The sequence below is a fragment of the Eleginops maclovinus genome, chromosome 15 (genome assembly GCF_036324505.1).
Source record: "Eleginops maclovinus isolate JMC-PN-2008 ecotype Puerto Natales chromosome 15, JC_Emac_rtc_rv5, whole genome shotgun sequence".
Classification (NCBI taxonomy): domain Eukaryota; kingdom Metazoa; phylum Chordata; class Actinopteri; order Perciformes; family Eleginopidae; genus Eleginops; species Eleginops maclovinus.
The window spans coordinates 4,208,811-4,220,431 of record NC_086363.1 but is presented as its reverse complement, the minus strand read 5'-3'; the positions used below and the strand labels follow the sequence as shown (position 1 = coordinate 4,220,431).

The window sequence follows — 11,621 nt, the reverse complement described above, 5'->3', positions numbered from 1 at the left end:
GGCAGCTAATGGATCGCTGTGATTGAGAAGATGCCTGTGTGTATTTTCCACTGATTTTGCACACGGTGGTTTTATTCCTGGAAGCTCTCCTGTTCAGTAAAGTGGTCCTGTTCTCTCTGTGATGTTTCATTTGAACTATTAATAAATGTCTAGCGTGAATATATAACATGTTATTTTTCTGCTTACCGTTTAGGAGAGGAACCTTTCTTTGGATCTGCAGAGGCACTTTGTCCATGGACTTCTGATGCTGATTCACAACCCTGAAGGACAGACAAAGACATGTTATTGTTTCACCATCTCTCATGTCAGCAAAGACAGGAAGTCCAAAGGATCTTTACATTTGATCATATTTTTAATTATGAAATCATGTTACTGACGAAAACTGTATGACCAAACATTGTATGACACTACTTAGATTAAATATATGGACATACCCCTTCATATACAATACCTTCTTTTAAATCCATAAGGTCTATAAACTATAATGTTTGACATGACAAAGAGTTCAATATGTTTAGCCCTCACCAGGTGCTGCTGCAGGGTGCTGAGGTCCTGCTCCACCTGCCTCAGCAGCAGCTTCAGTTTGCTCCCCGTCACGTGGAGCTTCTCCCGGGCCTCGGCGCTCTCCTCCTGCCTCGTCCTCCGGCTGCAGCTGAGCCCACAGTGCCTGCAGAGCGGCCTGCTGCGCCTGCCTGGCCTGCAGCTCCTCCTGCAGAGCCTGCACCACACACAGTACAGAGTGTGATGGAGCCGCACAGCAGGAAAATGAATACACAACAATATGTGGTTGTGTGCTTACTGTGAGCGTGTTGCGGTGTTGTTGCAGAGCTGCCAAAGGTGTGTGTGGGTCTCTGATGTCCACTGCGTAGCGTCGGCTCTCTGCGTGGGCCAGCCACAGCAGCAGGGAGTGGAGGCTCTCTTGGAACTCCTGAAGGGAGAAGAAGGGAGAACACAGAGATGGAAAAATATTACATAATTTACTTAGCTAATTGTACCAATACTACAGGGAACAAATACTCTGTTACAAATAAACATACAGTATTAGCATCAATATAATATAATATAATACATATGTTTATAATTAAATAATATTAATTAAAAAGTATCTACAGACTACAATGCGCAACCAGCTGTTCTACCAGCTGTGTGACTTGCATTTCAAAGCCGCAGTAAAGGTGCATTTAGACTACAGTCTCCCGACCTGGCAGCGCATCAGTGTGCTCCTCAGGCTGCTGTCCCACAGCTGGAGGCTCGAACTCGCTTGGCTCCACCCTCGGTTCATGGCGGCCGCTCTCTGCTGCAGCTCCGGAGCCTCCTGAGCCCGCAGGTTGACGGAGAGCATGATGGACTTGTAGCGGGTAAACATCTTCTGCATGTCCTACAGGAGAACAGACATGAGTATGAGCAAGAGCTGAGACCTGATCATCAGACCGGTTGGATTTGGTCTCTAAGTTCACCTTTAGTTCTTTGGCTCTGGCTGCCATGTCCTCGATGCTGGCTGCCGGGTCGGACTGCTGGAGGCGCTCTAACTCCGGGGTGACATTTTCCAACCAGGAAGTGATGTCATCGAGGTCAGAAGAGAGATTTTGAGGCTCCTGAGAGTCGGCGTTCAGGTCGCTCCTGGACTGAGCCTGGAGCAGCTCCCAGCGCTCAATCACTCCTGAGAGGGCAGACGCTAGAGGTTATTGACAGTCACAATTACTTCACTCCCACAGCTTACTATTCTGAAACCGAACTTCTATGTTTGTTTACTTAAAAATGCAATTTCATTCTCTTTCAGGCATCAATTTGTAGTTGGAAATCATTACTCCCAGCGTCTCTCACCCTGACTGTTTGTCTGAGGCCGTCAGTCCCGTCAGACCGAGCTCCTCCAGCCGCTCCTCGTCATCCAGGATCAGAGAAACTCTTTTAATGTCCTCGATGCTGCCGCTGCACTGAGACATGAGACGCAGCTGCACACACACACACACACACACACACACACACACACACACACACACACACACACACACACACACACACACACACACACACACACACACACACACACACACACACACACACACACACACACACACACACACACAGTGTGTTTAAAGCTGGAGCTGCAAACTGTCTGAAGCACGTACTCATCATGCTCAGTTCTTGTTTCGTTAAATGGTTTACTGAACGTACATAGCCCTGCTTCAGAGGGGTGCTGGTGAGGGTGGGCGGGGCCTCGGGGTGGCCCTCAGAGTCCAGCCGCAGGGACTGGACTGTTTCTGCGTCTTCCTTGGAACGCCATCTTGGAGACTCAAGATCGTCCATGCTTGAGACTGAAACACAAAAACAATCGTATATTATTTCCCAACAAAAACATGCATTCACGTGATAAATACTTCCAAACTTCCAAACCTTTTGACATCACAATACGTCATTTCAAAGCCAAGAAAAGATGCCATCCAGACCCAAGTATGAATCATCCACCAGCAGGAAATGAACAGCCTGGTATCTGTGTGGTAGTTTTTACTTTATGGCACATTTCACATGTTGGAGCAGTTTGAAACCAGCTCACATCAGGCTGAAAACATCTAAGGTATCAACTTCCAAAGATGCTTCATTTTGATCTGAGGAGTTGAACCTTTTACAGTGTAGAAAAGGACATTTAAAGAAACAGCATGACTGACTGAGGGTCATTTAGAGTTTTATGGATGTCTGTAAATGAACGGAGCTGGAGAAGAGGAACAGAAAGGCGGTAAAACAAAGTGAGAAAGGTCAAAGGGAGGAAGATTAAAGACAGGATGTTGGAGGAGGATCAAAGGTCATGAAAGACGGCGCTGAAATCAACACAACAAAACAGATACACCGGTAAAGGAAATGAAAGTAATTCAATGAAATACCGTTTTAAAACTTCAACACTTTAGTTTGTTTTAAGTGGAAAATACCTCCTAATCATAAATGTGTCAGAGAAATAAAGTGTTTGCGTAGGCAGTGAAGGATTTTCCAAACCACCGCTACAGGAAGGAGAGTGTCTGAGCTGCTGGGAGATGGAAACTTATTCCACCATGAAGAGTCGTGAGTGGGTTTATTAAGCAGAAGGTGAGGATGTCCTGATGCCTACCCTGAGAGGAGGCTCGCTGGGCCTCTGGGGCCTTGACATATTCCTCCTGACTCTCAGTCACCTCTGCAGGAGAGAGGAGCAGAGCAGAGCTGTAGGGGCGTCTTTGAGTGTGTGTTTGTCTGTGTTTTATTTTCGTCTTTTTCTTCTAATCTATTGTCTAGCAGATTCATTTTGGTATGTCTAACAGGCTGATCGAAAGTAATAAGGAGCTTTTCCAGTAAACCAGGGACTAAAAGGCATTACTGGGCTTTACACTTTGGGGAAAACTTCTAAGCTTCATGCCCTAAGTGTCCTATGTCTCTATCTTTCTGCTGTTTTTCAGTGACTCTTTAACTTGTTTCTCATTTACAACTACCTAAATGTTACACTAATTTAAGGAAGGGATTCTCAAAGTGGGGTCTGCAAGATAAAGATATTCTGGCCCTTACTTCCAGCCATGTCAACAAGTTGTTGGTGAGGTGGTCTGCTAAACATAAAGATGGCATTTCAGGTTTATTACCAGGTTACATTGAAACCCCTAAAAATAGGAATTAGTTTTTGTCCACAAATCTTTGTGTTTCTGTAAACCTACCTGACAGTGCACTGAAGTACGTTCTGTCACCCTCATCTTCCTCTCATCCTCCTCGTGTGACGACCCCCCCACGTCTCCGGTGTGGTCCCACTCCAGAGGCAGCGAGTCCACGCTCACCGGGGTCTCTCGCCCTGAGCGCTCCAGCGGGGTGGCCAGCAGGTGGGTGGGCGTTGCCGGGAGGCTTCCTTGGCTCCGCCCCAGCCACGGTCGGCCAATCAGCTCCAAGCTCGACTCCAGATAGAAGGTGGTTCTAGAGAGCTCCGGTTCTTCTTTTATCATCTACAGTAAAGAAATAATTGGTATTCAGTGAAAAAATAATAATTGAGAAATAAAATAATTGCATACATTTAGTTTTGAATGGCTGTAGTGTGTGTGTGTGTGTGTGTGTGTGTGTGTGTGTGTGTGTGTGTGTGTGTGTGTGTGTGTGTGTTGTGTGTTGTGGCTCACCGGCGGCTGGCTGAGGCGCTGGTGGAAGCGCACCAGTCTGCTGAAAACCTCCTGGCAGTATGAGTGCAGCTCCTCCAGCTCGTCCTCGATCAGCGCCGCGTCCTGCGGGCAGCTCTTCTGGATCAGACCCTCCCCAAACACGATCAGGCCGTCAATGCGCTCGGTGTTCAGGGTGATCTCCTTCTGGAAACTCTGCAGGAAGAGGGTTGAATGGTTGGATGAATCTTAACGTGCAGGTTAGAAATCAGACACATTTAATTGAAAAATAAACAGAGGACTTTTTTCTCAAATCATGTGTCTCTGTGCGTCTGTTTTGTCCTCACATTGAGCTGCTGGATCTTGTGATGGACGTCGCTCTCTGAAAAGTGTTCCACGTTGGTGAGCTGCAGGTCGAGCTCAGTCAGCCAGACCAGCATGCTCTCTCTGGTGCCTTCAAACTCCTCCCTCTGGCTCGTGAAATGCTGAGAGAAAAAGTAAAGAAAAAGGTGAATAATAGGGCAGGAGGACATGAGGATTTTAGGGGCATTTTATGACCTCTAACAGTAGGTCATTGACAGGGAGGCCCTGTCTCGCCCTCTGTCCCTGTCTCTACCTTGAGTCTGCGGAGGATGGCTGCCACTCGCCGATGCAGCGTGTCCCAGCGTCGGTTCCCCTCGTGGACCATGACTTTGAGCTGGCTGGCTCGGTCTGTGCGGTTCTCCCGGGCCAGGCGGCGGTACTGGTTGTTCACCAGTTCCAGATGTGTGAGGCGCTCATGAATCTGCCTTTGGAAGCCCTAAAAAGAACAGGGGAAGAGGGATGAGCCACGATCATGTAGAAAATAATAAGGGATACAATAGTACAACAAGCAATCACAAACGGAACTTCCTCCCATCTGATCCGTCTGTCGACCTCACTACTGACCTCGAACTTCTTGAGCTCCTCCTTGGCGACCGTGTACAGGACGTCTGCGGAGTTGGGGTTGGCAGCGGTGCGCTCGGCCATCTTCAGCCAATCCTCAAACCGCGAGTAGTCATCGAGGAACTTACACCAGAGTCTCCAGGTCTCCTCGATCCTACAGACAGATCGGGTTGTGGTTAGAGTTACTCAAAGAAATCCTCTCTCTTTAAATAAAAATCCGTAATCATTTAAACTAGGATTAAACATTTTGATGATAAGAAACAACCTAAATAGACACGATTCATGCCTACTTACAACCCTCAATATGTATTTATGAATTAATCAGCTTAGTCTGTTTAATAAAGCAGTGTAACATCATTTAAATGATGATATACAATATAATAATGTGTGTGAGTTCCTACCTGAGCCTCCTGTCCAGGGCCATGGAGCAGATGGCCCTCCAGCGCTGGTCCAGGCTGTGGCTGGTCTCCTGCAGCGAGTCGCTCTCGGGCTCGGTGCCGCCGGCGGCGTCCTCGTCCCGCAGCAGGACGTCGCACAGGCTGAGCACCGACGCCACGCCCTCCGTGTGCTGCTCGATGTCCCTCTGCAGCTCCTGCACAGACACATGGACGGACATGAGGACAGACATCAGGACATGCCAGTGAACGCGTGTGGTAAACATCAGCTCACAGACACACAGACGGAGGGCTGCAGGAGACCACCCACTCCCAAAATTAAACAAAGGACAGGTATGAATTATTAATCATAAAGAGAGACAAAGAGTTAGTGGGAGTGACAGTGGGCAGGAAAACAACTGTGTGAGCAGAATATTACATTAAAATATAACAATACAGACTTTAATGAAAGACAAAGAGACAACAGGAATAATAACACAAAACAGAAACAGAAAGTTTAACATTTCTTCTCAAATTAAAATAATAATAAAACATTAATAAAAAAGGAGACAAAAAAAGAAGTGATAAGAAAGTGAAAAACAGAACAAGAAAATAGAAGTGAAAAACAGAACAAGAAATAAACAGAAATAATTCAAAGAAAAGAAAGAGGTCATTTCAGACATCATTTAGAGTTCAAAAACTAAATTCCACAGAGTTTAAACCTCTGCTGCACTACCTCAGAAATAACAATGTGTGTGTGTGTGTGTGTGTGTGTACCTGCTGCTCGGCCAGCCTCCTCTGGATCTCCTGGTGGTGGCACACGCTGTAGGTGACGGGGCGGGACAGATCGGCTTCGATGCGACAGAGCCAGGATCGGAGGTTACTCATGTTCTTATCGAGCTGCTGCACCGCCGCCAGAGTCTCCTTCAGCTTCTTCACCCTAAACACACACAACACACACTGCTTTACAAAAGCATCCAAAATGTCCTATTTAGTAAACATTTACCATCAATTGGGATTACATAAAGTAGATATTTTGTGACAGAGCTAGCAGCTAAATCAGACCATCTCCTCTCTTTGTATCAGATGAATGTTTATAACCCTGACCAGATAAAAGTAATTAAAAAAAGACAAGAAACACAACAACGACGGATAGAAGAAGACCAGAAAGACCAAAGAAAAAGAGGTAAAAATAGAGAAATGAGAAACAAAGAGAAAGAAAGAAGAACTTGAAATATCTTAAAACTGTCTCAGGTATCCTACAATAGAACTGGTAAAGTTACCATGGAGACTGGCTGCCTCGTACACACACACACACACACACACACACACACACACACACACACACACACACACACACACACACACACACACACACACACACACACACACACACACACACACACACACACACTGCACCGCACTGACGGGTGTCATAGCAACGCTTGGGACAATGCGAGCCCTCTGAAAGCCTGAAGTGTGCCCGTTTGGGAGTTTGAGTTAATTTCCTCATTTGATCCTTCCTCTGCTGTCGGGGTCCAGCAGGGAGACGCTCTAAAACAGAGTGAGGGGCTGAAGTGTGTATGAAAGACTCTCAACAGATGCCGGACGTTGGGACGACGATAGACAAGTTGAGTGTTTGTGAGATCTCTTATTATCGGGTTTACATCAAAGACCAGATGCCATTCCTTCAAGAGGTACTCGAGGTAATGGACTTGAGTTAATGGTTTGTCGATGGTTTATGAAAAAGCAGCTTGTGTTAAGACAACAATAAACAACCAAGAAATGTGGCATTTGTTGATAAAAGAAAGCAAAAGTAGCAACACTCTGATCAAAACTTAGCTAAAGTTCAGGAATGAGGTGCAGTGTTGAGCCGGTGGATGTTTGTGCGTGTAATGAATGCAGCTTCATGTTTCTGCCCGTGTGATGAAGACATAATGGCAGTGTAAATTCTGTCCCCTTCCTCTCTGCAGATACTACCATCCTTGTCATCTAAATTGTCTCCGTCCCTCTCTCTCTGCCTCTCTACCTCTGACACCCCAACAAAGGACAGCAGCCGCATGCTGGGGCCCGAACAAAGACACAAAACCCAGTCAGGGGTCCTCGCCGAGGAAAAAAAGGACAAGGGGAGAAGGGGAGCAGAAAGAGCCGAGGATAAGTGAGGATATATGGACAGAGTTACAAAGTGCAGCGGACCACAGGAGGGCCCGGAGTTACTCTGTCACGTTAATGCTCATGTGCTCCGTCAGTGGCTAAGGTATCATTTGACTTTTACACACTGAATTACACTTCATTACGTCATCGCATCAAATGAGGCGTCGCTAGCTGCTGATTTTAAAGCATAAAGACTCTAGAGATGTTTCACTGCACTAGTTCTTTACTCAAAGGAAAAGGGTGAGGTTTTCTCTCCTAGTTTAAACGTCTAGCTTCATATTTTAAGGAACTTCTAGACGAAATAAGAAGGATTTTGTTTTACAGCGTCTTGGAAATGATTTTGTGTTGTTATGTTTGGTTGCTGCAGAAACTTTGGAAATGTAATCCATGTTTTCAGGGACTGTTATTGAGGTTTTGAGAGGGCTTAGATCATTTTAATAAAATGAATAGCCTGCAGCGGGTAAAAAGCTCTCACTGTGAAAGGGTTATTGATGTATAACCCAACTTTAAGAGCCTGAAAAGACAATAGAACATACATTTGTATTACTTGTGTCTCTCTGGGATATCTGGGTTGTTTTGTTGTTGCAGATCTATAATCATAGGATAACAATCACCTAAAATTGTTTGTATTTCTCCGTTTGGAGTATTTTTCATGTTGCATGCATACCATATGAGCAGCTCACGTGATGGGGTTTGAGACTGAATCAAAATTAATCTATATATAAAAGAAATATAAAAATGTCAAGAATTCACGGCACGGGATCAAGACCCCTGAAATCTGGAGGGGAGCTAATTTTGAGGATCAGCGATTAATGCATGCCGACATACCCCCCCCCCCCCTGTACACACCCCTCCCTCATGTCATCCCACTCTGACAGACTAAGAAAAGCGGGGGAGTCAGTTTGGACATGGGTTAACATATGGTACTGTCTGAGACGTAAGCACATGGTGGTTCTGTTGGTGGTGGGGTGGGGTGGGGGGTGGGGGGCTTGGTATGTCTGTATCTGCAGCTCGTCCACAGGACCCTCCATCTGTCTGTGGGGACAGCTCCTCATCACGGGGCTTACCCTACAGTCTGTACATCACAAACCATGTCTTCCTGACAGCTGCAGAGCCCTGCTCATGAGACAGCAGCTGGGTGGATGTACATCAGAGCTCCTGTTTAATTCAAAGCCTTATATCCCATAATGATGCTTCAATATAGAGTATGAAAATAAAAGATGCTTGTGCGGAGGGCTAATGTGAGGTGGTACTGTACGTGGTATTCTCTTAGACTTAATATAGATAAGATCCTATGCAATAAGTATGAAAGGTCAGTCAATATAATCGCCATTTCTTGTCTTCCCCCAAATCATGCACGCCTAGTCTTCTGTAAAAACCTTGGATTAAAAACACACATGCATGTAAGCGGGCTCCTAACTCTGCTCCCAGCCTCTCTGGCAGCTGTCTGCGTCTCACCTGGCCTCGATGTTGTGGAAGAGGTTGTGCCAGCGCTGGTTGACCTCCTGCAGAGAGTCGTGTACCTGCGTCTGCTTGGCCTCGTCGCTGGCCGACAGCAGCTGCTCCCCCAGCTGCTTCAGGTGGCTTTTATTCTCACTGAACAGGTTGATCTCCTCCATGCAGTCCTGTGAAAGCGTGACATGATAAAGTATTGCTGCTTTATGAACACCATGCACTGAAGGAAAAGCAGAAATACACCTCACAAAGAATGCATACTGGAACTTAATGGACTTTTGTTTTATTTGTGTTTAAAAATAAAGGTATTTTTCATTATTTTATACAGAGCATTATTAAATCCCTGTAAACCATGGATTTATGTCTCAGCCTGAGTAGGAAACATGACTTTTTGATGAAGCATATCATTATTTTAATGCGTGTTTCTATACTCATAAAGCCAATCTGTGATCACTTTGGAGCATTGCATCAAAAGTAAGAGAATTATACACTTTTAATTTGACCTACTCGTGTCAATAAGAGCTTTACATCAGCAGCAAAACACAACAATAGGAATTCAAGTTACGTTTATGATAAAGAGAGGAAAAGCTTTAAAGGGTCAAGCACACACTTCTACTCTCAAGTGTCCCGTTCATCTATCCTGCTGAACACCTGTTCTCATGCCCTGCAGCAGTGTGGTATCACCAGGAATTGCCCTCTTTCACTCCCAAATAATTAAAAGGGGACTCTCAAGTGCCACCAATTCTCTCATCTCATCTAACAGCCCTAAACAAAAACACTGCAATGTTCAGACCAATTATTATCTAGTTGAGTAAATGGGCATGCCTCATGATGACACAGGAAGGTACAAAAGGCTTTCAGTCACTGAAAGGACAACTGTTGAGTGAGAACAAAGGGCCGGCGCAGTCCTTCCATTCCAGGCCACCATCTGCTGTAAACAGCACCATGCATGTATGGAGGTTAACCTACACAAGAGGTAAACAAGGCCTGCATCGTGGGAATTACACTAAGTGTTGGAATAATGAGCAAGAACAATCCTGTATGCATGAGCACAGGAGGATGCAGAGGGAATAAAACCTGCTATGTAATCCAGCATTCATATTTCAAACTCTTTAAAGTGTCCTCTTTTAACCAAAGTAATACAAACATACCACTCATGATCATCTCAAAAACTCATCTTCAGGGTCTCTGACACAAACGGTGTTCTGTTTGAACTCTAATGTGTGTGTTTTTGAAGTTTTGCACATGACAACATATTATATGTATAGGAAGATATTACACTTCATGAGATCTTGTACCTTCTTCAGTTTCTCCACCATTTCCTCGATGCTCAGATCTCCGCTGTGGCACACCTTGTTCTCCATCTGAGTCAGCCAATCACAGAACTCCTTGTTCTTGTCGTTGAAGATAGTCCAGGCATTGAGGCGGTCTGCGATTTCCTGTCTGCGCACGGATACCTGAGCAGAGTCAGAAGGGCATTTAGAGACTTCATGGCAGGGAGATGAACATCAGAGTAGGTATCAGAATACGGATAATCATCTTGTTATGATTTGACAACACAGGGGTATAAATATATTAAAGCTCCCTACTGCAATGCCATTAGCTAATAAAGTCATAACAACCTTTGTATTTCTGGCAGGAGATCTAACACTACGAGTCACAAACAGTGCATTTGATTCTCAAATTATACACGGCTGATAAAACTATTGCTTATATATCTTCACGACCAACCTTTAGGGAAGTTTAGGGGAACAAGATGAAACCAAACCAGGTGTTATGGTGCGTTGTCAACACCAATAACTAAACATGATTCATACTATTTAAACAAACCATCAACCGGACAACATTTACACCAGCAACACAAACGTGTATCAGTTACAAATGTACTTCTACTCATGTCCAGATTTACTTTAACTGCACATAAGGTCTCAACTGTCTGACGTGCACAAACAGAAGCCTCCCAGCAGCGGAACTATGGATACTGAATGATATCACTGCCGGCTGAGACACTGATCTACATAACGTGGTAAATGAGTGCAGAGAAACAGATCAAAACAGATTACCCACAAGTGGATGAAAAAACAGCCAAATGAACTGAATATTAAGTGTTTTCATATATTACCAGGGCCATTTAATCTCCATCAGAGCCAGTAATCAACTGGATTGAGAGGAAATCCCAGAGGGGCTCTGGCTGTTTGATAAAATTAACAAGGTCCATTTTCCTAATGACAGCTTAACGCCATGAAAACACCCCGTTACATCTCTGAGGAGGGGGCTGATGATCTTTTTGAGGTTAAAGGGCTTAGCGAGCCCTCGGGGCATGTTTGAAACCGGCTATATTTTACTCCTCTCTGGCATTTATTTCATTTCAATGAGCCCTGTTTGGTTTTAATGCACTAACACCGCTTGTCTGGTGAATTTAGGGTGCATTGTGAACTGCTGTCACCCTGTGAGGACTTTGTGCTTCCCCTGGAACAATAGAGCCCGTCCCCTGAATCCCTTTAGCTCAGCCAGGCCATCTGCTCAACGGACCCCTTCCAGTGGCTCCCCCACCTGCAACCTGTTAGCAGTGCAGAGCACTCTGCTGAGGCTCAGATCCCCTCCGGCCATTTCAAGAATT

General features: G+C 45.2%; 1 protein-coding gene across 1 annotated transcript in view; it reads right to left on the bottom strand.

Annotated features, from left to right (window-relative positions):
- LOC134877163 (nesprin-2) overlaps positions 1 to 11,621 on the bottom strand; it is a 64,241-nt gene that overhangs the window by 1,005 nt on the left and 51,615 nt on the right. Inside the window, 19 exon segments of the mRNA XM_063902572.1 lie at positions 187 to 260; positions 526 to 637; positions 639 to 718; positions 800 to 928; positions 1,202 to 1,378; positions 1,458 to 1,664; positions 1,830 to 1,952; positions 2,176 to 2,315; positions 3,101 to 3,189; positions 3,677 to 3,716; positions 3,719 to 3,950; positions 4,119 to 4,310; positions 4,442 to 4,579; positions 4,711 to 4,893; positions 5,022 to 5,172; positions 5,420 to 5,610; positions 6,170 to 6,332; positions 9,005 to 9,171; positions 10,300 to 10,458. Coding sequence (XP_063758642.1) covers positions 187 to 260; positions 526 to 637; positions 639 to 718; positions 800 to 928; positions 1,202 to 1,378; positions 1,458 to 1,664; positions 1,830 to 1,952; positions 2,176 to 2,315; positions 3,101 to 3,189; positions 3,677 to 3,716; positions 3,719 to 3,950; positions 4,119 to 4,310; positions 4,442 to 4,579; positions 4,711 to 4,893; positions 5,022 to 5,172; positions 5,420 to 5,610; positions 6,170 to 6,332; positions 9,005 to 9,171; positions 10,300 to 10,458 — 2,747 coding nt within the window.